Source organism: Portunus trituberculatus, chromosome 41, assembly GCF_017591435.1.
Source record: "Portunus trituberculatus isolate SZX2019 chromosome 41, ASM1759143v1, whole genome shotgun sequence".
Taxonomy (NCBI): Eukaryota; Metazoa; Arthropoda; class Malacostraca; order Decapoda; family Portunidae; genus Portunus; species Portunus trituberculatus.
The window spans coordinates 14,350,941-14,378,440 of record NC_059295.1 but is presented as its reverse complement, the minus strand read 5'-3'; the positions used below and the strand labels follow the sequence as shown (position 1 = coordinate 14,378,440).

At 44.1% G+C, this 27,500-nt stretch overlaps 2 protein-coding genes across 3 annotated transcripts in view; one reads left to right on the top strand and one right to left on the bottom strand.

Moving 5' to 3' along the window:
* LOC123516539 overlaps window positions 1-8,753 on the top strand; it is a 15,408-nt gene extending 6,655 nt beyond the window's left edge. For both annotated transcript variants that reach the window (XM_045275975.1, XM_045275976.1), the window contains exons 2-4: window positions 2,709-3,824; window positions 4,328-5,368; window positions 5,630-8,753. In XM_045275975.1, coding sequence (XP_045131910.1) covers window positions 2,762-3,824; window positions 4,328-5,368; window positions 5,630-5,889 — 2,364 coding nt within the window. In that variant the 5' untranslated portion in view covers window positions 2,709-2,761 and the 3' untranslated portion in view covers window positions 5,890-8,753. The remainder of the gene's footprint in view (window positions 1-2,708; window positions 3,825-4,327; window positions 5,369-5,629) is intronic.
* A 23-nt stretch (window positions 8,754-8,776) lies between these two features.
* LOC123516540 (WD repeat-containing protein 54-like) overlaps window positions 8,777-27,500 on the bottom strand; it is a 25,750-nt gene continuing 7,026 nt past the window's right edge. The window contains exons 2-8 of the mRNA XM_045275977.1: window positions 26,780-26,884; window positions 16,662-16,787; window positions 14,338-14,521; window positions 13,736-13,940; window positions 10,122-10,227; window positions 9,805-9,930; window positions 8,777-9,154 (exon numbers count right to left, since the gene is read on the bottom strand). Of these exons, the coding sequence (XP_045131912.1) occupies window positions 9,026-9,154; window positions 9,805-9,930; window positions 10,122-10,227; window positions 13,736-13,940; window positions 14,338-14,521; window positions 16,662-16,787; window positions 26,780-26,866 (963 nt within the window). The 5' untranslated portion in view covers window positions 26,867-26,884 and the 3' untranslated portion in view covers window positions 8,777-9,025. The remainder of the gene's footprint in view (window positions 9,155-9,804; window positions 9,931-10,121; window positions 10,228-13,735; window positions 13,941-14,337; window positions 14,522-16,661; window positions 16,788-26,779; window positions 26,885-27,500) is intronic.

The window sequence follows — 27,500 nt, the reverse complement described above, 5'->3', positions numbered from 1 at the left end:
GTTCTTTTCAACGTTACATTAAGGTTGGTGATCTCCAAAGTTTCCGAAGGATTCAGTGGTCACTCATTCATGCACACGTGGTGGCTGTCACGTTTTGTTTAAGCTTCCCTTGATTAGAACCCTACGCCCTGCGCCGCTCCTCCACCGTCCTTTGTTACCTGTCATCCCCATATATGTAGCCGTATGACCCACACAGCTGCATGTAACTTCGAGAAGACAGTACCAAGTCATTCCCATCCAATAACGCTAAAAAGTAAACAATTAAACATTTTTTTCTCCATCTTTTATTGATTACTGGTTCAGCATTAATGCATCTCTATGGGCCATGCAGGCACATGATAGCACATTTATGATGATAATGATGATAATAATGATAATAATAATAATAATAATAATAATAATGAAAGAAGACTGTCAGTTTTCATTCTAAGGAGAAGAAAAGGCTATCTTGTGGTGCTGGCTGGTGTATATTGAGAAACAAAGGAACAATGGAAGTGTGCGGCGTGAGTGAGCTGTGGTATTTCCGTACAAAGGAAGATGAAGAATGGAGACACTTAGTGCAGGAAAGCTGCCTGCGCGGGAGAACTTGAGAGTAATCTAAATATAGAGATAAATAAAGGAACAAGACAAAGTCACCCATTCCAATACATGGAATCATTTATAATCATAACGAAGGATAACAATACAATAGTATATCATGAAGCTCCTCGTTCCCATCAGGTGTCACCCTTCACCCACCCGGCATGTAACGGGCAGCGGTAACCTCAGGGCAAGCGATGGCAAAAGCACAGGAAACCAGCGATGAGTAATTGCTGGGAACAACATTGGCCCACTCCTACTTTCTAATGTAAATTAGATGCAGTGTTTCCTCGGCGCCAGCTTCAGTCTTCAACGGTTCACTTCTCGAAAACTTGTATCGTTTTAGTCAACTTCCACTTTTGGAAATCTAGTTTACTGACAAAAATTACAATCTGATATTCTCTCTCTCTCTCTCTCTCTCTCTCTCTCTCTCTCTCTCTCTCTCTCTCTCTCTCTCTCTCTCTCTCTCTCTCTCTCTCTCTCTCTCTATATATATATATATATATATATATATATATATATATATATATATATATAAACACAATTATATAATCACGTGTAAAACTTTTACTTGTAGATACTGTACGTTGTTTATGCCTCAGTCACGGTGACATGCATTGTGACGCTAATAGCTGCGACAGTCTGAGGAGCCGAAGACAAGGCTTATCCTACGACTAGAGAACTTTCTCCTGTTAAAAAAAAAAAAAAATCACATTTCATGCTACTTTATGAACTATATGCCTTTGTCACTGGTAGGGAACACATTTCACTGCAAGATGGCGCGCGCGTGTGCGTATATTTACCAAGTTGTATATTACAGGGTTTGAGCGGGGCTCATAGTGACCTGTCTCCATATCTACATTATCCAGCTTTCCCTTAAATTTGTGCACACACTCTGCTGTGACAATCTCTTCACTCAATCCATTCCAGATGTCCACCGTCATATGTGGAAAACTGACACTGGAATGCCATCGTTCGTTTATTTCCATCCTCCATCTGTGATACCAGGTCATGTCTATCTATTTTTTCCATACAATTTACTAACTTGTACATTGTTATTAGGTCTCCTCTTTCCCGTCTATCCTTCATAGTTGGTAGTCCCATTTCCTTCAGTCTTTCTTCATAGGGAAAATCCTTTATTTCTGGGACCATCTTTGTAGCAGTCCTTTGGATTTTTTCTAGTTTCTGAATGTCTTTCTGCCTGTATGGTGACCATACCAAAAATGCATATTCTAGTCGAGGTCTTATCATAGTGATTATGATCATACTCAGTGTGTGTGTGTGTGTGTGTGTGTGTGTGTGTGTGTGTGTAATTCACCTCGGTGGCCTCCTGGTCACCCAGCCAGTCTTCCTCATTACGGAGCGAGCTCAGAGCTCATAGACCGATCTTCGGGTAGGACTGAGACCACAACACACTCCACACACCGGGAAAGCGAGGCCACAACCCCTCGAGTTACATCCCGTACCTATTTACTGCTAGGTGAACAGGGGCTACACATTTAAGAGGCTTGCCCATTTGCCTCGCCGCGCCGGGATTTGAACCCGGCCTTCTCGATTGTGAGTCGAGCTTGCTAACCACTACACTACGCTGTGTGTGTGTGTGTGTGTGTGTGTGTGTGTGTGTGTGTGATCCCATTTAATTTTTTTTCCCAATGCCAAAAATACAAAACGTTTGGTTGTAAATAAGCTACTTAAGATATATATATCATTGTAACTTTAGGACTTATTATTCACAGCAGAAAATAATGAAGCTGACTTAATGTATTGTTCTAATTTTTAGTTTTTATTCTTTAATAACTTAAGTGGAACTATTATGGCAATTAGCATATTTAATGATACTGTATCATCCAGTTTTTACATTGGCTGAGTCATCAGTCACTAAAAATGTCAGTAGTATTCTTTCAACAGATAATCACATAAGCACCACCAGCACTATCACTCATCACTTTATTTTCTTTGCATTTACAACTATTAATTATATTATTTCTTATATTCTTATTCTTGGGCAGCTAGCCATAAGATTCATGTTGTTTTGATGTGACATTTTGAAATTCATATATTCTTGTTTCCCTATGAACTAGATACATTTATCCCAATAAAGGTATACAATGAGCTTTAATCTTCAACAGGAGTAGTGTCCAAGTGGCGGTGGCAGGATGTAAGGGAATTCAGCAGTTGTACCATGGCCCAGGAGTTCCTTCCACTGTGCGATGTGCTCTTTAACATCATCTCGCTGGCTTCCTACTTCTGTGATGTTGTGTTTGATGTGGTCACCATCTACACACTTTATGACCAGAAAGAAGTGGTGTGGTTCACGCTGTCCTTGTCATGTGTATTGTTGTCCCTTGTCGTGTGTCAGCTGTGCTCCTTCAAGTGGTATTTGTCCAGCCTTCGAAAAGACTTGGCCAAAAAAGACTGTGACCTGGGCCTTATGATCCTATTACATTTTTTCCAAGGTGGTGTTCTATGGCGTTACTTCAAGCTTTTCATCCCTGTGGACCTACGTTATGTGAAGCATGAGGTGCGCGATCTGTGCATGCTGCGGCTGATCCATGCTTTTTGTGAAGCAGCACCTATGTTGCTCATTCAGCTGTACCTCATATGGCGTAAGCCCTCTCTTTCCCACCTGACTGACCTCAACATTGTATCCACAGCACTGTCACTCTTCAGTGTGTGTTGGGCACTGGCCTCCTTCAACAAGAATGTGCGACGTCACAATGTCCATCGGCTTATTTTGACGTGGTTGGGCGTCATCTTCCAGTTTGTATGGAGGTTGGGGACCATCACCTCCCGCTCCCTAGCCCTAACTGTATATGCCACTTTGTATGGTTACTGGGTGTTCTTGGTCATAGCCCTTCATTGGGTTTCCATGTTCCTGTGGCTCATCTCACCAAAGAATGTTTTTCATGGAGAGAAGATGCCAATGTTCAAGAAAGTAATTTTTTCAATGTTGATAGCATTTTGTTACATCTTCTGTTACATTAATCTGCAAGAGATCAATGCACGACAGAAGATGGTTGCCTTCTATATTACGATGTTGCTAGAGAATGCTCTGCTGGTTGCTGTGTGGTTGGGTGGTTTGAGATCTTCTCCTTGGTACCAGTACCCTGTCACTGCCCTGGTCTTTGTTTCTTTTGGCTTTGGAGTTGTATTTATGATATTCTACTATCAGCACTTCCATGTCAAGCGACTCAAACACAACTATACTGTTTCATCTTCCATCAATACCTATTCATCATGCACAGGTAAGTCTGAGGCCACACACACACACACACACACACACACACACACACACACACACACACACACACACACACACACACACACACACACACACATATGGTTACATACCTATAAAATATGTTATCAGAAGTTGCATTTGCTCCCAAAAATTGCAGTTTTAAAAAACATGTTACAAAATAGGTCTCAAAGAGCTATGGCATAATGGATTTGACTCAGTTTTATCAAACCAACTTATTTGCATTTTTCAGCAGGCTTTTTCCACTTTTTTATCAATCTTATAGGCCTATTGTGTTGATTATGCTTTAACTTTCATTTGGTATATATTAAGATTGAAGAAAATTTGTTTGCATTTCTATGGACCTTCCTTCTCATGATATATTCAAAAAGGTATATAAGTTATTTGTTCAGTATCATAAAGATATTACTGATTTTTTTTTTTTTTTTTTTTTTTTTTTTTTTTAATCTCTTGGAGTTTTCTTAAATGTTTATTCTTATATTTTCTCAGGCTGTCAGATGGGCCAGTGTACAGACAAGTCTCACAGAATGCCATTTCCTTACTACCTGAATGAACTTTCTGCTAGTGATAACAGTACAATTGCCTCAAACCCTCAGCAGAATGGCTCAGCAAAGCCAAATAACCTTGAGACAAGTGAGCAACGAAGCAACCATCATGAACACCATCATCACCCACCACACCAACCCCAACACCACCACAACCCTGCTGATGCCCTTCATGTACCAGGAGTCTTCACTTGTCGTTTCAATCCAGGGATCAAAAGGAAAAAAAAGAAGCCTACAAGTTTTGTACCCCCACCAGTGCCAGTCCTTCCTTCCATAGGTGTGCCAAACAACAATGGTCGTGTAATGCCTTTCTGGAAACGCCCATTGCCTCAGTCAGTTTCCAGTGATCATGAAGGTAGTGTGGGATCTCGGGTCAATATTCAACAAAAACTTCAAGAAAAGAAACAGCAACAGATTGCAGAGTTGCGACAGATCGAAGAAGAAATCAAGGCTGGTAAACTGAAGCGTCCTCATCCCAGTGATATATCTGAATCCGGGACACTCCGTCAGCCCATACCTCGTGCCAAGAAGCAACCTTGGCTGAGACCAGAGCCACTAGATTACACATACCTGGTTGTGGAACCTTCAGCAGCACCTGTGCCTGCTCCAGCCCACAGAAAACATCGTTCCCAAACACCAGAGATCTTGTTAGCACCTCACTACCTTGATAACACCAGAATTTATTATGACTACCAAGACCCCCGTTGGAAGTATGGCAATAATTACCACCTTCCCTCTGATGACATGAGTGGCTCCAGCTATTCCAAACATTCAATTAAGCGTCGAAATAAAAAAGTAGACAAAAATGCTGACAATAGGGACAAGGTCATCTATAAGTCATATAGGATCCCTTCTGACCTAGACAGTCAGATTTCCTTGCCTAGGTCTTACACACTGCCTCGAGAGTTCAAATATTACCGAAGACCAAAGTCAAGAAAGGCTGTGAGAACAGACCACTTCATGGCTTCAACGAATTCAAGTGACGGTAAGTAATAGTGTGGTATCAAATTGCAGAAATGTTTCTACTGACTGTTGTTCAGGAATAAGCTCTGTATTATTATTATTATTATAACGTTATACAAATATTCAAACTCATTAATTTACTAGTTTTTCTATTATTATTTCTTTTCCTGAATTGTTTCTATTTAACAACTCTCTTAAAGATGTTCTACTTCATTAATGACTCTTGCTCTTAAGATAAAAAGTTCACTTGCTCCTGCTTGATTTGTATGTCTCCATCCCACAGGAGATGTGGATTCCTGTGACGAAGGAGATCTGGATGAGTCCCTGAGTCGTCTGAACAATGCTGTTCACTTTCATCTTAACCACAATCACAACCATCACCACTACCACCATCACAGCTTTCTTCACAATCACCATAACAATACCAGTAACAATAACCATGTGGTCCCGGAATCACCACCCCACCCACAACATCCACTTCGAGCCCGTATCCACGCAGCTTTCCATCGCAGTCAAGCCAACACACATGAGACTAAATTATGAGGGAATGCATCCTGCCTAGAGGCAAGTGATGGGATGCTGCCATGGCAAGAGAGTATGGAAATTTCTTAATAATGAGAAGGATAACAAATAGTTTCAGATATATGAAAATGAGACAGTAAAAATGCTACTGTTTATCAGGCAAGATATATCCAACATTTATACATTCACATGCACAAGGAGTGCATATATGCAGTAACAATGCCTTGTGTAGTGTGTAGTGTATTGCTCGTCCTAGAGGTCACAAACTAGGGAATATTCCATATATACAGACTTGTGTTCAAAATGTGATTTTATTTTGGTGCCAAAACATTGTGCTGCCATAGCATGTTCACTTCAATTATCTGATATTTTATTTTGTGTGTAAGTTAGGGGGAGGGGGACATTAATTTGCAGATATCATAGCATTGTATACTCATTTTAAGTATGAAACTAAGCATTGGTATATTATGTGAAGTTGAACAAAATCAACGTTGAAAATGTATTTCAAGTTTCAGACCATGTTTCCTTTATGGCTTCTGATGATAAGAGACTCCACTCTTTTGTTGTATCATATACTAACCAAAAATATCATTAAGTATGTATTTATCAAAGCATTACCATTTTTATTATTTTCATAACTGATTCTACTTGTGTGTGATTTTAAATATGTTGAAGTTAAAGTAGTGCAATTGGAAGGAAAAGCCCAAAGTTTATATGTGATTACAATTTTGAATCAGTGAGACCAGTTATCTGATCTTATTATGTCGCCATTAATCTTGAAAGTAGAAATCGTCTTGCATGAAATTAACAATTTTTACGGCATGCTGTACCAGTTTGTGACTCCTCCTTCCCATTCCTCTCTGAAAGTGGCCAACATGTGGTGTGGCCACACTAGTCCCTGGAGGCAAGGCGTTAGCATTTCAGAGTGGTTCAATGGCGACAACAGCTGCTCACGTAGGGTCACATGGTGCCCCTTACACAGACAGACTCATAGTAAATGTTGATAGGTGTAAAGAGTTCAATGTCTTGTGTGATGTATGATAGAAATCCTGCTCAGGTTCAGAAATATTCAATGGGCTTATATAGACTTTTTTTCTCTCTCCTTTCTTGAACATGTGCTGCTATATATATATATATATATATATATATATATATATATATATATATATATATATATATATATATATATATATATATGCACTGTATAATTAATGTATTTATTTATTATATACATATTTTTGTCCTTTCTGGGGATTTAGAGGCATTCAGATCAGATTTCCCAGGACAACAGTGTGTGTGTGTGTGTTTGTGTGTGTTTACCAAGCTGCTTGTCAAGACTGTCTGTTATATTTTAGTTTATATATTTGTAGGAGTTTGGGTATGATATATACCTTCACTAAGACTCCAGAGGTCGTACAATATAGCGCGACACATCACAACTACCGATATAGGTAGTGTGCAACAGCTAGACTGTTCACCCTGACAGGCGACACCTTGAATGTCCGCCTGGTTTTTATGAGACTTGAAATGCCCTCACATGCCTCACTGGTAGAGTATATATATATATATATATATATATATATATATATATATATATATATATATATATATATATATATATATATATATATATATAAACAATGTCTCACACACACACACACACACACACACACACTCAGATTTCATAAAAGTTACAGTGACTCGAAGTTTTGTGATGCGTTGCGCTGTGTTAGGATGTTTCCCCTCGACCAATGCGCGCCATCACTTCCGGGACACTGTCAATCACTCAGGTATATCTTTTCATCACTCGCTTCTTGGTGCCCGTCTGTCTCGGAATAAACCTTGTGATGTTGCTGCCATCTCCCTTCCTCCATCCTGGCACCTACTGTACAGTAGGCTTTCACAAAATTAAATTGATAATAAAGATATCACTATATATTAAATTATTAACCGTTCATGAAATTATTAACTACCTCAGAGGAGAAATGTTGCTGAATGAAGTAGTACAGCTGAACGGTGTGTTGTGACTGGTGATGTAATGTATGCGTAGCCTTATTACGTGTGTGTTGGTGTTCCCTATGCAGTGGTGTCCTCCGTGTTGCCGTTTTCACGTACCTACTTGGTGAAATTTATACTGTATATCCAAATGTGTTTAGAATTTGCTGTTAGGTTGTGTATAAATTTTTTGTACTGCAAATATTACTTCTGTCACTCTTTCAGAATATGTTTGCAACTATTTTTTATCTATTCACCCATTTATATTTGTTTATTTTTTACTGTATTTTTTATATTTACGTGTATGAATGAATCTATGCATGTACTTATTTTTGCTGTTTTATTATTATTATTATTATTATTATTATTATTATTATTATTATTATAAATATTATTATTATTTTTGTTATTTTTATCATTATTATCATTATAACATTATTATTATTATTATTATTATTATTATTATTATTATTAATATTAATATATCTTCAATAAATTCCCCACACTGATGTTCTCTGAGAAAACTACACGTACTGCTGTATACTTAACGGATAACGCTCCACCAGACTCATTTCAAATACTCTTCAATCCAGGGCCAGGCTCTGTTGATAATTGTGTTGTTTAGGGTGTTGTGTGTTGGATGGGGGAAAGAGGGATGGTGCTGCGCGAGCGTTGATTGGCCAGCAGATACTTTGGAAAAAAAAATAAATAAAAAATAAAAGGCGATAATTTCGCAATCTGATTTAATTTGTGAATGTTAGGACACATTCTGTACATGTTGTGAATCGTTGTATATACATAGTCTATTTATGATTATTTTGATACAGATTTTGAAATTGTGACCATAAATTTATTCTTAATGTAAGAATAATACTAAAGTTTTATAAGCAGTTACTTGTTTGAATATTGTGTATGTGTGTTAGAGAGAGAGAGAGAGAGAGAGAGAGAGAGAGAGAGAGAGAGAGAGACTATCTATAAAATGCACTAACCAAAAAGTAGACGAGTGTAAAACACATACTAATCTTTTTATGTGATCACAATCATTTACCAAGTTATGTAAATGAACACTAATTGACTGTGGCACAGAAGCATGTGCCATAAGCATATACAGCTATTACAGTAACTCGTGACAAAGGTGGAAGTAGAAATGTCTAATTACAGTTCAGGTGGCGTAGCAAATAAGTTCCTTGGAATCATAGCTGGCCACTATGTATCCTGAGCCGAGGTCATCTGTAAAGGCTACACCACATAGGGCGGCATTCTCCTCTACAGCTGAATGCACATGCTCTATCTGCAGAAACGAGATATATCAGTTGATATACATTCATCAATTCATGGTTAAAGGTAGAAATTGCTAGATAAGTGTGTGTGTGTGTGTAATTCACTTCGGTCGCCTACTGGTCATCAGCCATTCTTCCCCATTACGGAGCGAGCTCAGAGCTCATAGACCGATCTTCGGATAGGACTGAGACCACAACACACTCCACACACCGGGAAAGCGAGGCCACAACCCCTCGGGTTACATCCCGTACCTATTTACTGCTAGATGAACAGGGGCCACACATTAAGAGGCTTGCCCATTTGCCTCGCCGCCCCGGGACTCGAACCCGGCCCTCTCGATTGTGAGTCGAGCGTGCTAACCACTACACTACGCGGTGTGTGTGTGTGTGTGTGTGTGTGTGAGCGAGCTGCTACCAAACTTATTGAAAAGGAAAAAATTTCCCCTTCCAAAGAAAAATATTTTTTTTGGTATCTTGAACCTCATTGCAAAGAAAGGCTTATCATAAGGATCATGAAAAAATAATATAAAAGAAAATATTATATATATATATATATATATATATATATATATATATATATATATATATATATATATATATATATATATCTCTCTCTCTCTCTCTCTCTCTCTCTCTCTCTCTCTCTCTCAGTGATACTAACTGGATGGTCAGGACGCGACGGATGGAGCTGCCACACTCGCATGAAAGAGTCCTCACCAGCAGTCACCACCATGCCAGAGTCACGAGCCACGTCCAGGCCGGTGATACAACGAGCATGGGCACACACCTGATTGATTGCCACAACGATGTTAAGCTATAGGACTTTGGGGATTTTAAACCTAAAACTGTATAATCACCTACTTACTGAATTTGGCGTAATATATATATATATATATATATATATATATATATATATATATATATATATATATATATATATATATATATACTCACACAGTGACTGAATCTTGAACTGACCTCTGCAAGGATTCTCCCATTCAGCATGTTGAAGATTTTGAGGTGACCAGACAGAAATCCAGCCAGCACCTGTCCACTCCAGACAGCCAAACACGTCACTGGAGATCTGAAGCAAGATAAATGAAATGCAAAACTTTACTGGAAAAAACTTACAGTAAAAACTAAGTATAAGTATAAATATATATTTATATACATATTATATATATATATATATATATATATATATATATATATATATATATATATATATATATATATATATATATATGTATATATATTAGGGTGACACTTATTTTAGTGTAAAATTTTTTTTTTTTGAATTTCTACTGGGACGGGCGGCCGAATTGTGAGGTTTCGACCAAAAATGACGTGCATTAAATATTTTTTATAAAATATTGATATTTAGAGGTCGCTCAGTGAGGTGTAAAATTGTGATATTTATTCTGATTTTTTTCCCCGTATATTTGTTAAATATGTTTCGTGTTCAGTTATCGTGTTTAAATATTAGGATATGGCGATTGTTCTATGTTCAGTACCAATTGTTCGAGCTTGAAGGTCATTCCTTTCTATGTCCCCCCTCATTCTGTGTAATGAGTATTAGCCGCTCAAAGGGCGGGGGTGTCATGGGCGTCAATCTCCCACTCATTGTCGCCTAGTTTGGGTCTCGCAAGACCTGCTGACGGTAGGGAAGGACCTTCGGTGCGCCTCTACAACTTGTAACAGATACTGCTTTTGTCCTTCATCCTTGGTTAGGGCCAAGTTATATGTCTGCATCATAGCAACTCCGCGCTCCGCGAAGTCGTTGACAACTCGAAGGGCTCTGATGCGGCGTTGGGCATCCAAGTAGGCCGGATCCTTGTTCCAGGCAGCAGGGTCACTGGCGAGAAAGGTCATATCGATGCTCATGAGCTGCAACAGCTTCATTGATCCTGTTGTCACGAAGTCCGCGATAGTCTTATTGGTGAAGGTGGCTTCTCTGGTGTCAACTGTGGCTCGACGTGGAGGGTCCTCTGAACCTTCTTGCTCCTTGGAGGCCTTCACCATATCTCGTTTTGTCGCTAGGCTAACGTTGTCGTCGAAGAACGCCAGAGCTACCAACCGCTCACTTAAATACCACATGTGGCGCCCCAATGTCGCAGATGTGGCTTTCGCCACATCCGTATCCGGGTAGGCCAGCAGGCTTTTCAGTAGGGCTAGGTCCTGAGCCGGAGCTGACGTTGGGCATGGAGCCTTGTACCAGGGGGCCACATAGGTGGAGACGCTGAACTCTACGAACCGCTTGATCCTTGAAAGCTCCGCTCGTGTTAGCTGGAATTTATCTTGGTCACGGAACAAGAACACCTTCACCGCATAAATGATTTTTGCCATCCATCGTGAACGATGTAGAGCACCAGGGCGGGTGATACGGATGCCTCGCTTCGGCTGGCCACCAAGGACGATGATTGAAAGTTCAAGTAACTCACGGTAATCGTCTCGTGGGTGCTGCCCGTCGAGGAGGCGCTGAAACTCCACCAACAGATCATCACGTCGCTCACGGAGGTTTTGTGACATTTTGTCCATCTCCATTGCCTTCGGTGTCGTCCTGTCCAAGTATTCCCACTTTCCTTTGAACCTTTTGAAAAGTTGAATTTCAGGACCGCTAGAGGGTCCAAAGCAAGTGAAGAACGCCTTCTCACAGATTAATTCGTAAATGTGGTGGCGACAGGCAAGGTGGAGGACATCACGCCCTAGTCGTTGCTCTACAATGGAACATGCCCCTGCTGCCAAACCAGTGTTAGAAGCGGTGGTGTCAAAGGAGAGAGCAACCACCCGATTCTCAACTCCCCAATCTTCGAGTGTTGTTATAATGGCGTGAGCAGCGGCCTGTCCGGTTCCATTGGGGAGACTAGGCACGGCGAGGAGCTTTTCCACTCCGTCTCCGGAAACCAGTACTGGAAGACGGTCGACGGCTGGGCCTCCATCCGCTGTGGGGATGATCTTACCATCCCAATGAACAGTGAGCGGAACGGACGGCTTGAAGGATTTCTTGATCTCCGCAGCCGCTACAGCCGGAATTTTCGCCGATCCCGTCGGAAGGACTCACGATTTATCACGAGTTGGTTGGGATCGTGTCCGAGGCTTCGAGCAGCAGCACTGACGAGGTGAACTGCGTCACGGTCGGAAGTCAAGGTCCGATCCAATGCGGCAGACAAGTGACTGTCCAGTACCTTCTTCGACGATCGCGGACGCTTAGACGGGGGCATCTGGGACGCAGATGGACCAGCGCCTTCATCAAATGGTCGTTTTGGGGAGCACGTTGAACTTGAGCTCGATGAAAGTTCGGCCGTTTCATCCACCTTCTCTTGCTCTTGAAGAGCCTTTGTCACACGGCGTTGCTCCTCTTCTTTTCGTTTCTTGCGTCGAGACTCTTGCTTTGCCAGGGACATGTCCCTTGAAATCATCGACCCTCGCCTTCCTTCCTCCCTCTGAGCCTTCAAAACTCCCGATCTTCTTCCAGCGTGATCATCGACATCGCATTTGCGTGAGCAATGTCGAAAAGATTTTCGGCGAGTCGACGAACTTTCGCTCATTCGCCTTTTGGGTCGCTGTTGCTCTGTTCTTGTTCTTTTTCAGTGCCACCCATTTCTCATACAAACGGATGATATTTTCTCTTGCTCGCTGCGGCTTCTGCATAGGAATTCGAGCGCGCTTCCAGAATTCTTCCACCACTGCCATAGTATCCACTGCTGCGTCGTTCTTGGTCTTTCTCTGTTGCAGATGGTGATATAGGAACACCTGCAGCACCTGCTTCTTTGACGGCAGCTTAGTTCCAGTGATGGAGTGCTCCAACGAGCCAAGTAAATAAACCTCGGTCTTAGATCTTGTAGATGCCATTGCCACGGTGAAAAGAAAACAGTAGGCTAAGGCAGTGGAGCGCACGCTGTGCAACAACCGCCCCGCAGTGACGCGTGTAGCTGACTGAACAACAGCTGCACAGCAGGGCACACTTGTCACTCAACACTGCCCCAAAACATACAAGAATTGAACGTGTACCGTACGCGACTTACTACGCGTTTTATACGAGTTATTATGTTCGTGCCAGGTTTGATGTTTGAATTAACAATTATTATAGAAGGTATATTATACAATATGCAATATTATCTGGAATACTATCATATTTGAATCTTGCATTAGATTCTCTCAACATCACACACTTTGAACGATATTTGCAAAAATAAGGATTTTGACACAATTATTCCAAACTTTGACCTCCTTGAGCGACCTCTTGATATTAATATTTTTAAAAAATATTTTACACACGTTGCTTCTGGTCGGAACCTCACAATTTGGCCGCCCGTCCCAGTAGAAAATCGAAAATTCGAATTTAAGTGTCACCTAATAATATATATATATATATATATATATATATATATATATATATATATATATATATATATATATATATATATATATATATATATATATATATATATATATATATATATATATATATATATATATATATATATATATATATATATATATATATATATATATATATATATATATATATATATATATATATATATATATATATACATATATATATAACTCCAACCTGCAATTCCACTCACTCGCAAATGTCGATGGAACAAGTCTTGGAGAGCGTGCCTTCTTCCTGGGCCACCACAAGGTTTCCCTCATCATCTCCACTGACGAGCATCTTGCCATGCGAGGCCAACGCGGTAATGGGGCGCGAGTGCCATCGCACTATTTCTGTCCCATTAACATTTCCATTCTTGGAAACGCGGAGCATCACCACCTCTCCTGTGTGCATTCCTACGGGTTTCACCCCAAAATATTAACCTACGTCACTTGGACTATTGCGGTTATAGAATAGTTAATACAATGGAAGTTTCATCGTCCGATCTTACCGGGACCAATAAGGATGTTCATTAGATGGAAAAGTTCTCTACGGTAGAAAAAGTTTTCATCTTTATCCCTAACCCCCTTTGAATTAAAAAGGCTAAAATTGATGGAAAAAAGTATTCAGGATGAAACATGTATATGTATAATAATTATTTGGTGACTCCTAAAAATGCTGCAGCTCTTGGTGACTCTATGCTGATAATCCTTCAATGTATAAATGTGCACAGTGAATTAATACGAACATACTCCGAATCGATCCTGTCTGACATAAATAATTAGAAGAGATAGTTTTTAATTCCATTCTTACCGACACAGATGTATCCCGTGTAGAGAGCAGCAATGCCTTTAGTAAAGGAAAAAGGCGAGTCTGGAGGTGGCATCGGCAGGAGATGGGCGTGGCGGAGCACTGAACCATCCCAGTCATATACCAAGATGCCCTTTGTAGTGGCTAAGACCAAGAAGGCACGCCCGTGAACATCCGTCCACGCAGCCTGAAAGATCAAGGCAAAAATTAAACACAAAAATATCAATCAACTGTATTTATTTTTTTTCGTTGGTCATCTTACTTTATACATGCCTTAGCTTCTCTTTGTTATTACTATTGGTCGTCGGCATACAACAACCACAACGCACCCATGCCGATGCTCGACTTCGCACGCCCGACGCCTTGCTGGGTTACCTAAGCCGTGAAACTGATTGATTGATACATTTATTGTTGAGTTAATAAATAATTACAACAATGGAGCAGGATGGACCTTGCCACCCACCCCCTAGGCAAAGACTTAAGGTTAAAGTATCAAAAATATAACACTAAACAGTATACATAACAAGAATACAAGTATTTCAATAAATAAGTACATATATTGCACACCTTATTGCATACACATCCTACAGTCTGGGAGCAAACTGAGGATATTCGCTGAGTATATCCCTGAGAGTGGTTGAGTTTAGGAGATGGTCAATTAGGCTGTACAAATTATAATGACCTTGTGGCCTAAATTTAGCAATGAGAGGACATTCCATGATATAGTGAGGCAGAGTGTGTCCCCTTGGTGCAGCACACAGCACACAGCACACACCAGGAGAAGCACTGACTTCCCAAAAGTATTTGTAGCCTAATCTGAGCCTCATTGCCACCCTGTCATGTGATGCAGTGTGTCTCCCGTAGGTGTAATCACAGCTCTGGGAGACACGTGCATAGTGAAGACTAGTGCTACTGCCCCTATAGCAACAAAGCTCCAACTGATCACTAATGCTACTATGTACAAAGTCCTTAATGCTACTCTTAACATAACCCAGAGTGTACTCAGTGCCAGGGTCCACTGTGTCATCTTGTAAGGCACACTGAGCAAGGTGGTCCGCTTTTTCATGTAGCGGGATACCCATATGAGAGGGTATCCAGATGAAATGGACCGCGACACCACCAACTTTTATAACTAGATCACAGTCCATGGGGGAGATGGATTGAAGGGCATACAATGCAGCCTGACTGTCAATAAAGAAATATACATTCTTATGGAGAGGCGCCACAATGTGGAGCGCCTTTAGTACAGCATGCAGTTCTGCTCTAGTGGAAGACGTGTGCAGGGAGCCGCCTGGAAACCTCAGTGTCAGTGTAGAGATTGGCAGAGATGTAGGCCGTGAAACTTTGATATGAAAGTTTACTGTGCGACAGAATGATAAAATTACCTGTCTTTTGTCAGTTTGGTATCTATTACAAAAAACAGGGCTTGTCATGGAAGGTTGTAATATGCATACAGCGAAATCATCTTAACGTATCAAAGAGGTGAAAAGATAGGGACGAAAAATATATAAATAAATAAATAATAAGTAAATGAAAATAAAACATGAAAAGGATGGCAATTCATATCAGATAAGATATGGAAAAACAAAGTAAATCGATAATACCCAACTGCTGAACTAATTCAGCATGTTTGGAACACAAATGAATTAATTATTTAACTTATGAGTAACTTGGCCTCCTAAGTGGATTTCCTGCCGATAACCAAGTGTCAAAAATAAGTCATAGTCATGGTCATGTTATTTACTACGTCATGTAAATACGCTGGCGTCATAAATATTCAAGAGTTGCTTCACCTAATCAGCTATTGTGAGGTGATCTTTTCCCAGCACGCCGTACCGCTAGCCACTGCCACACCCACGGTCTAGATAGTATGCTATCTAGTAGACCGTGGCCACACTGACACAGCAATACACCTCTGCTTTCATCACACGGAGACATAGAGGAGGTGAAATACAGACGCCATGGAGCGTGTTTGGTGAAATATCTCACTGTCAGATGCGTCAAGGTTGGTTCAGATGGTACTCACAGTCACTGAATGGGTATGCTACTTCTGAGAGTTCCCAGAGATCACATTTTTTAAGATCCTGTATAATCTTTAGCATTCCTTGAATGTGTATAATCGTCCTCCAACTCATAGCAAGCACATGTTCACACCTATACGAGTATTCATGTTGTATCTTTTTTTTCTCTCTCTCTGTAGGAGAACCGACCAAGGGCAACAAAAATTGCGATTGAAAAAAAAGGCACACTGAGGTAAATTTTATGATTAAAACTGCAAATTCGTTCCAAAATACACACAAAACACAAAACACACACAAAAAACACACCTGCATTATAGTGACGCCTGCAGGGGCTGAGGAGGCCATCCTGGCTACCACAACTCTCGGCTCCTCTCCAGTGTTAGCAGTGCATACCACGTTCAGTTCCTGTTTATGTATCACTCCTGCGTAGATCTGCAAAGAAATCAATCGTTTCTTACGTATGTATGTATGTATGTATGTATGTATGTATATATGTATGTATGTATGTATGTATGTATAAACCACACAAGAAAAAGGACGAATAGATTGGTATTACTGCTCTATAGAATAATTTTGCCAGCTGAGACATCAAGGCACTTATAAAATAACACTAAACAAAAAAAAAAAAAAAATACATACTAGTGTCACTGTCACTAAAACAATAATCTCTAGCCCATGTAGGCGGACGGCAGAATCGCCTGGGGCGCACAAGGGGTGAAGAAGCCCCTACCACAATTTGAGTGTCACTGTCGGCCCCATCATGGTCACTGTCACTTCCATCGTCCTCAGGACCCGATTCAGGGGCTAACTCAGCTAGGGATGGTTCGCTTGGGTGGGCCATATCATTGTCCTGGGCCACCTCATCACCATGCGACTCACCCCACGAGAACTCGCCAGGCCCCTCATACTTGGCCAGGCGATCCACATGGACCACACATCGACGCCTACTGTCACCTGGGGTGATGCGGTAGGTTACATCAGAGAGAGCCTCCACGACGGTGTAAGGTCCAGGTCTTTGCAACTTTGGAGACAACCCTCGCTTCCAGCGAGGATTGTGAAGCCACACCAACTCCCCCGGGAGGTAGCTAGCATCACACACCCGCTGCTGGTATCTCCGCCACATTGCCTGACCAGCAAGGCGGAGGCTATCACTCACCCTCCAGCGAGTGTCATCCAGGCGACGCTGAAGTGCTTCTGCATAGCCTGTCTCCACCGTAGGCAGATCCTCGTCAGGAGGCCTCCCAGTTGCTAGGTCTACCGGCAGGCGCATCTCCCGGCCAAACATGAGACGAGCTGGCGTGTACCCGGTGGCCTCATGCTCAGCGGAGCGATAGGCCATCAGGAGGTAGGGCAGCCACACGTCCCAGTCCTGTTGGCTGGCCCCACAGTACTTTGCTAGCTCATCTGCCAGGGTACGGTTAAATCTCTCGACCATGCCGTCACTCTGGGGTCTAAGGGGTGTAGTCCGGGTCTTGTGGATGCCAAGCAGGCCACAACATTCACTGAAGACCCTGGACTCGAACTCACGTCCCTGATCTGAATGTAGCTCGCCTGGGACCCCAAACCTGGTGACAAACTGGGTGGCTAACACCTCAGCCACTGTTCCTGCCTCATGGTCAGGGAGGGCGTACACCTCTGGCCACTTCATGAAGTAATCCATAATGACACAGATGAACTGGTTGCCTCTTGGAGTGCGGGGAAGGGGACCAGCTATGTCCACCGCAACCCTCTCCATGGGTGCTCCTGCTTGGTATAACTGGAGGGGTGCGCGCGTCCGGCGGACAGGGCCTTTCTTTGCAGCACAGGCGTGGCAGGTGCAACACCACTCCATCACATCCCACCTCATGCCAACCCAGTAGAAGCGCTGTCGGAGGCGGCACAGCGTTTTCTTGATTCCCTGGCGGCCACTAGTGTTTCCTGCATGCACCTCTCGTAGCAGGTCCTCCCGCAGAGCACGCGGTGTCACCACCAGCCATCTGTGTTCTTCCTTACTGGCATCCAACCAGTGGCGTTGCAGCACACCCGCTTCCATCTGCAGCAAAGCCCACTGCTCCACGAGACATTTAGTGGCAGGGCTTTCAGGTGCCACTTCCTCCCAACAAGGACTCGTAGTGCTCGCCTCCAGCCAGCGTATCACAGGGGAGAGGTCGGGATCCCCTCGCTGTGCCTTCCTCCAGTGATCCTGTGCCTCAACTGGCCGATCGTGGACTTGCAGCCGGCGGCACACCGTGTCAGGTTCTCTTTTAGCACAATGGGTACAACCAGAGTCACACGGGCGGCGACTCAGACTATCTGCGTTATTGTGCACCCTCCCTGGTCGGTGCTCCACACGATAGTTGTACTGCTCTAGTCGTCCCAGCCACCATGCCAACTGCCCCTCTGGCTCCTTCAATGTTTTCAGCCAGCGGAGGGCTGCGTGATCCGTCCTAATGGTAAATTCTGCTCCATACAGGTGGGGGTGGAAGTGACCACAGCTCTTCACTATGGCCAGCAGCTCCTTCCTGGTGACACAGTAATTGTGCTCAGACTTACTGAACTTGGCACTGAAGTAAGCAACTACTCGTTCCTGCCCTTCCTTAACCTGGGAAAACACAGCCCCAACACCCTCGTTGCTGGCATCAGTATCGAGCAGATAGGGGAGGCTCGAGTTGGGGTAGGACAGGACAGGTGCATCCACCAGGGCTTGCTTCAAATCCTCAAAGGCCTGCTGACATATCTCATCCCAGTAAAAGCGGGCCCCCTTCCTGGTCAGCTGGTGGAGTGGAGCAGCAATGGTGGCAAATCCTTGCACAAATCTGCGGTAATACGTGCAGAGACCGAGGAAGCTCCTCACCTCGGCCACGCTGGTGGGCGTTGGCCAGCTCATCACTGCCGCCACCTTCTCCAGGTCTGTGCGCACCCCGTTCCTCCCAATGAAGTGACCCAAGAAAGGCACTTCATGCTGGAAAAAAGTACACTTTTTAGGGCAAAGCTTGAGGTTTGCCTTCCTTAGACAGTGTAGCACCTCTTATAGCCGCTCCAGCTCCTCTTCAAAGGTGCCCCCAAAGACCAGCACATCGTCGAGGTATACCAGCGCCGTCTTCCACTGCAATCCGTCAAGTACCTTCTCCATCAGCTGCTCAGAGCATCCTGGAGCAGAGCAAAGGCCAAATGGCACGACATTGAAGTGCCATAGCCCTTGCCCACAGGAGAACGCCGTTTTCTTCTTGTCCTCCTCGGCCACCTCCACTTGATGGTAGCCGGCCTTGAGGTCAAGCGTGGAGAACCACTGTACCCCCATCAGTGCATCCAGCGTATCATCTATTCTGGGAAGAGGATAGGAATCTTTCACAGTTACCTCATTAAGAGCTCTGTAGTCCACACAGAACCGCTTGGAACCATCCTTCTTGGTGGCAAGAACTAATGGGGACGTCCATGGGCTGTCTGACCTATCAATAAACCTCAAGCCAGCCATCTCAATGACAGCACGCTGCATTTCTTCCCTCTTGGCTGGAGCTACACAGTGCGGGGGCTGCTTGATTGGAGGGCAGTTGTTGGTGTTAATCGTGTGTTTCACCAAGGAAGTACGACCTAGATCCATGTCTCCTCAGCTGAACACGTCGGCGTACTTGCTGAGGGTGTGCTGCATCACCTTCACCTAAGACTCCGTCAGGTGGGCGGCACTCCTGCACGCCATGTCCTCCAGGTGCTCGGGCTTATCAACTCTGGCCACTCCCTCACTCTTAGGCTGCTCACTTGTCACTCTGCTGCTCAGATGCTGCTCTTCCCCAGATGTGGTGGTACTATTGGGTTCCTGATCCTCCCTTGTCAACATACATTGGACTCTGCATTCTGTCTGTGGGGCTGTGTGCCTAGCCTCAACACCTGTTACCTGCTCAGCGGCACTCATCGGGAGTAAGGGCACCTCTTCTCTGTGCATCTTCAACGTCTGATTCCCAAGATCCACGCACGCTCCACATTGAGTCAGATAATCTAGGCCCAGTAGGCAAGGCTCCTCCATGTCGGCGACATACACTGGCATCTTCTCTTCCTTGGTGCCCACGCCGATCCGAGCTACCACTGGCCCCCTGAGTGATACACAGTGTCCTGTGACTCCACAGAGTCGCCGCGGGGCGACCGGGGGATCGCTTGTGCTCACCATGTCCTCCCTGACAAACGTCCTCTCAGCCCCTGTATCCATCACCAGGAAGCACGGTTTCCCATCTACTGTACCAGCCAGATGGCATTTTATTCTACGTGGGGCCCCACGGGTGTTGTTGCTTGGGTTGCGGCCCCTGCGCCCAGCCCAGCAGTGTTTCCCACCTGCGCAACAGTCTTAGGCTGTTGGTAGGCGCTGGACATGTGGCCCAGCTCTCCGCACCTCCAGCAGCAGGGTTGGAAGGTAGGGCGGTGCAGCTCATCCAGTGAACGTGACTTCCTCCCCAGCCCGCACTGGTACTGTTTGTGGCCTGTCTTGCCACATTCCCAGCACATACCCCTAAAACCATCAGGGCTTACCTTCCTCTGCGTAGCTGGCTTCCTGGTCTGTGTGCGGCGGGCACGAATACCTCGGCGGAGAGAAGGAGGATCAATGAGATGATAGGGAGGCTTAGCAATGTCACCCGTTGTCCGGAGAAAGGCCTCAAACTCCAGGGCTCGTGCTAGTGCCACCTGCACGTCCTCTGGGTGGGCCTGCTTCACACACAGCTGGAGCTCTCTATCCCGCAGTGCATCCACGAAGTGGTCACGTGCCAACACTATCACCATGTCCTCGGCGGCTGCAGGATAAGCACGGTGGACCAAAGTTTCCAGGTCCTGAGCCAGCTGGGGAAGAGGCTCACCCACGGCCCGTACTCTAGCCTTAAGGCGTGCCCGGTACACTTCTGCCTGTTGGTGGTGGCCAAACCTCTTCTGAAGTGCTCCCACCACACTATAGTAGAACTCATCCGTAGCTACCCACAAGGTGTGGCTCCTCTTGGGTGCGACGTTGCCACTGCTATACCAATACCTTCTTCATAGAAAACGGAGTGATGATCGTTCTCTACTTCACTAAAAGAAGTCAGAAGAGACCCAAATACCTATGCAGCTATATAGTACAATAAATGCAATAAAGATTCTGGTTATATACATGAAAATGAGACAAGTAATTTACATGTTTGTCAAATAAGTGCACATACGAGTAGAAACACAGTAATATATTGAGTGGTTCCTTGCTTGAGTTAAAAGTAAGAGTGTTGCCCGATTTGCTTTCTTTTGCAAGAAATATTTATTAGGGCGGAATATGAATTCCTTGGTCTGGCTACACAAGACAATGTATGACGGGGAAGCGTCAGGGGGTCCTTCCATGGTGGTGACCAGAGGAGGAGTGAAGCGACACGTGCGTGGCGACTCACCCCCCCCCCAACCTCCCCGGCAATTTCCTCCTGGGTCGTGAGTGGCAACGTCGCCTGACCTGATATGACACATCACCGTCCATGTATATGAACTAGCTTAATTTATTTTCTTATATGACAATCATTTATATAATCTACCACTTAATTAAGGTTTCTGAATGTTCTGAGAACGTAGTTTTGATAATACTATGATTACAGGACAGTGAGTAGTTTGTTTTTATTGGAGATTTGGCATAGTCTCACGGCAGACATGGCCAACGCCCTATGGGTAGGTACGGATGAGTTTTAGTATAGTGTAGGATGTTCGCTGTACCAGGGTTAGGTGGGCCAGCACCTCAAACGCTGCCCCGCGCAGGCTGGACACTAACTGCAGGGCACACTCGTCTTCATCCCATGCTTGAGCATTCGCCAGGAGCTCGAATTGGGCCAAATAGGCCTCCCAGGCCACCTTCCCGTCAAACTCCGAGGGCTTCCTCCTACTTGGCTGGTCCTGACGGGGTGCAAGGGGGTGGCGTGGGGAAGTGGCGGTGGCATGCAGTGGAAAAGCTGGGTGGCGGCTTGGAGAACTTCGGCGAGAACCCGTGCAGCGAGGTGGTGAGGAAGAATGAGAGAGGGGGCTGTTTGGGGATGAGATAGGTGGATACCCCTGTACGCTAAAGGCTGGGGCCGACGCCACACTATCACGTCTGGGGCAGTAAGAACGGAGATCACAGTGCTCGACCCATCCACACACGTCTGCCTCTGCTGCTCCCATCCCCGAGTGCAGTGTTGCCAGCTCGGCTCTGCATCCCTCCACCTCCCTCCTAACAGCATCCATAGCCGTCATGGTCTCCCTCCTGACGGTTTCTATTGCTTGCTGCAGCTCCTCCTTCACGGCAGTACATTGCTCCTCAGTGTACCGCTGGGCTTCCAGGCGAACGGCGTGCAAACCCTCCTGTACCGCGGTCCTCGCCTCCACAATGCATTCCTTAGCCCGATGATCTGCCCTGCGTGCTGTTTCACATGCCTGCTCTGCCTGTGTGTCAATCTTACCCATCATAATGGCAAGAAGAGTCATCACGTCTGGCTTCTGTTCACTCTGTCCCCACTACCATCAACAGGCAACGACGCCGCTCTCTCACTGTCCCCACTACCATCTTCCCCAGGTGGCAACAATGCTCTTTCACCAAACTGTTTGTCTGCCATCTTGCCACTGCCAGCCCGGGGTCGCCAGTAACTCACGACTTAACACTCGCCACTTATCTGTGCGGTTTTATCGCCAGAATTTCACCCCACACTCCTGACACCAGTTGTTACATACCCGTGTACCGCTGTACCTGCCACACTCGGCACCACACTCACGGACACCACCACTGCTCACTCTGCTGGGCACTCCACCGCCGACCCTTCAATGACGCGATGAGGGAGAAGGTGGTGCTACCGAGGAGGTACATAGGTACTTACTGGCGTGGTCCGGCGTGAGCTCAGTGCCCGAGGCTAAGGAATGCAGACACACGTACTATGGCAGGAGGTGTTCCAACGGCAGGATGAGATGTGAGGATGAGAGACAGGCGGCGTCACCTTAACCTTTATTTCCTCACAGCTTATCACACAGGGTAACACTACCATCTCGCCAGCACAGTTCCGCTACTACACAGATGCCACAGTTGCAAACACAGTCCAGGGTAACAGCGGGGCAGGGAACAGGCACAAGTGAACGTGAGCACGCTACCGTAAGGTAGGGAGGCAGGCAGGAAACTTCCTGCTAAATCAGCTGATCCAGCGCGGCTAAACACAGCCATGGTACAATAACTTTTTGATCGTTCTTGTATCATGAATACAGCGTCCTTCAGTGCCCCCCATCAACACCCCAAAATCCAAATACACAAAAATAAACAAATATGCAACACTGGTTCCACTTGTAAAGAAAATAAACAGATATGCAACAATATATATATATATATATATATATATATATATATATATATATATATATATATATATATATATATATATATATATATATATATATATATATACATGTTTTATTTGCCTTATAAGTTCATAACCACGAGCGAATACAGGGAAAAATATGGGATGGGAGAGGAAGCATGGGAGAAATTCTAAGTTACTCCTAATAACGTTTTCTATGAAAGTATTCGCTTCCAACAGATGGCAGCACCATCGCTGTCCTCCAAACTTTAACCCACACCAAAACTTCCTCTCTGTATATTCCTTGGTGGGTACCAAGGATTCTAGGGAGGATATACGGGTTCAATGGGCGGGCTGGAGGAATTGATTAGGGAACCTCGCTTCTAACAGATGGCGCACGGGTCGCAGGTAGTAAGGCGGTGAGGGATGGGGGGGGGTACATCAGCGGGGTAGGATGAGCGCCATTACAAGATTCAAACAGTCACTCAGTCGACAGTCAGTCACGAGAAGGAGCGCAAGGCACATCAACCATTGCCCGCCTCCGCCTGGGCCACACCATGCTCAGTGCTCACTTGTATCGCCTACGTCTGTCTTGTAACCTCTTCTGCCCTTGGTGTAGGACTACCCCTGAGGCCATGGAACATTTCCTGCTTCAATGCCCACACTTCCTCTCTCAACATACTGCATTATGCTCCCGGCTCTCCACCCTGGCCATCACAACACTTAACCTGCCTATCCTCCTAGCAGCCTCAGGCGTCCACCCCTCCTGGCAACCTGCTGTCCTTCGTCTTACTTGTGCCTTCTTGAGGAAGACCGGCCAGCTACCACGCCTGTGATACCCACACAGGACTACCCCAGGGCTCATAAGGATCCATGATTTTCGTGGCCTCTTTTGAATCCTTATGAGTCCTGGGGTAGTCCTGTGTGGGTATCACAGGCGTGGTACCTGGCCGGTGTTCCTCAAGAAGGCACAAGTAAGGTGAAGGACAGCAGGTTGCCAGGAGAGGTGGACGCCTGAGGCCGCCAAGAGGGTGGGCAGGTTGAGTGTTGTGATGGCCAGGGCGGAGAGCCGGGAGCGTAATGCAGTATGTTGAGAGAGGAAGCGTGGGCATTGAAGCAGGAAATGTTTCATGGCCTCAGGGGTAGTCCTACAACAAAGGCAGAAGTGGTCACGAGACAGTCGACGTATGCGATGCAAGTAAGGAGTATGGTGTGGCCCAGGCAGAGGCGGGCAGAAAACATATATATATATATATATATATATATATATATGTTTTAATTGCCTTATAAGTTCATAGCCACGAGAGAATACAGGGAAAAATAGGGGGGGGGGAGGAAGCATGGGAGAAATTTTAAGTTACTCCTAACAACGTTTTCTATGAAAGTAATCGCTTCCAGCAGATGGCAGCACCGTCGCTGTCCTCCAAGCTTTAACCCACACCAAAACTTCCTCTCTGTATAGTCCTTGGTACGGACTGATCGTTTTCACATCAAATCTGAGTTAAAAGTATACTATATTCACGATAGGTAGTGGCAGTGTGTATTGTTCAGTACTAAATAATTTTCTTACCAACACACAAACAGTTGCTTGAGTACATGAAAGCCAACTTTTACCGTCTTTACTAAATGTCTTATTACTTGAACAAAAATCAAGTCAGTAGCACTCAAAGACGGGAAGACTCGGAGTGAGGAGCAAAAAGGCTTGCAAATTTCTGAGCTGTTGAGAGAATATGAGTCAACTCGAGGTGCTTGGGTACACCTGCAAACACCTCATCCCTTACCTGAGACATTTGAAAGACCAGAGTTAATGCCCAGTGGGAAAACACACACACACACACACACACACACACACACACACACACACTGGAAGATTATTGGATAATTTGAATGTCAGAAAACCAATGGGGCCAGATGGTGTATCAGGCTGAGTCTTAAAAGAATGTAAAGAGCAACTACTGGATTGAATTTGGGAAATAATTACAAGTTCAATAAATGAAGGGAAAGTTCCACTAGAATGGAAAAGAGCCAACGTAATACCGATATTTAAAGGAGGAAAGGCAACTGAACCACTAAACTACAGACCAGTGTCACTTACAAGTGTTTTAGGTAAGTTGTGTGAAATAATCATCAAAGAAAAATGGATTAAATATCTAGAAGAGGAACAAGTTATATCGAACTTACAATTTGGGTTCTGGATAGGGTGGTCATGTGTATCAAACTTATTAAACTTCCACTCGAGAGTTATTGCAGGACTTGGAAACAGAGACGGAAGGGTGGGCACAGTATACATGGATATAAAAAAGGCTTTTGATAAAGTCCCTCATGGAAAACTACTTTGGAAACGAGGGAGAGAGAATGTGTGTGTGTGTGTGTGTGTGTTGGGATCATAAATTTGTCCTATATTTTTATCATATGTACAGTATTAGCATTATTTTAATTATTTTGCATTGTGAGGGACTCGATGAATTAGTGATAACAAGTGAAGGGCAGACCACTGTTTAGGAGAGCCAGATGTTCGGCAGTGTTTATTGAGTCACCAAAACAATGACAACTCACCGCCACTCAACGGAGGACAGAATTCAGTCCGCCATGAGTGAGGATTTGTTTCTAACGCTCATGTCTATCAGAATTTAAATCTAATGATTTTGACTAATGGATTTTGAAATTCGACAGAAATCAGAAAAAAAAGGTATGTGGGGAAAATAGCGTCTAATTTTCTTTACATAAAGAATTTCGCATCACAATACCGTATGATACTTTTTTTTTTTTTATCTCTATCACCATTTTATATATACAATAGTTAGAATTTAAATGCATACAGTAAGATATTCCATAGTACAGTACATAACTATTCAGCAGTTCGAACTAATAGGCGATATATGCAGTGATCTTCTATGTGAGATGAAAATTATAATTGTAAACACGAATAATTGTGAGAAGTAGCGGTCAGTGAGAAGTCCCACTACGGAGGCTGGAGGACTTCCTTTTACACGCGCTCCTCGGGAGAGCTAAAGGGTTAGACAGTGATAACGTGGAAATCAGTGATAGCTGTTTGCTATTAACCACGTCAGTTTTTGTGTTGACATCCACTCGATTCCTCGACAATGCCTCAACTTCCAGCACACTCATTCAGGAACTAACCTTGCCATCCATTCGGACTCGACTCAAATTATTAGGCATGAGAGAGGCAGTGGATTTGAAGGGAACCGTCTTCTCCTTCGCGTACATGTTCAGTGATGCTATTCTCTGTAAAGGAAAATAAAGAAATAATTTAGAAAAACACACAAAAAAAGAAAAAAATAGAATTCAATTTCCATATGAAGGGATATCGTGGAACAACAGAAAAAAAAAATATATGTGGCAAAACCCATTACCTATATTAGTGGGATCTCTCTCTCTCTCTCTCTCTCTCTCTCTCTCTCTCTCTTTCAACAATAAATTAGGATTTCGGGGTAAAACAACCACCACTCATGACAAAATTTGCTCATGGCGCCTCTAGATGTTAACTGAATCTCTTGTAAATACAATTATCAAAAGTTATATAATACAAAAATACATTTTATAAATCAAGAGGCGGAGTGCTTTTGTCGTGACTTTTTTTCCGTTATGAACTTTTCTTGTTATACATGGTATGAGCCTCTCGATCTTACAAATGTGTGCGTGTATACATGTGTGTGTGTGTGATTCACCTCACCCAGCCAGTCTTCCCCATTACGGAGCGAGCTCAGAACTCATAGACCAATCTTCGGGTAGGACTGTGACCACAACACACTCCACACACCGGGAAAGCGAGGCCACAACCCCTCGAGTAACATCCCGTACCTATTTACTGCTAGGTGAACAAGTGCCACACATTAAGAGA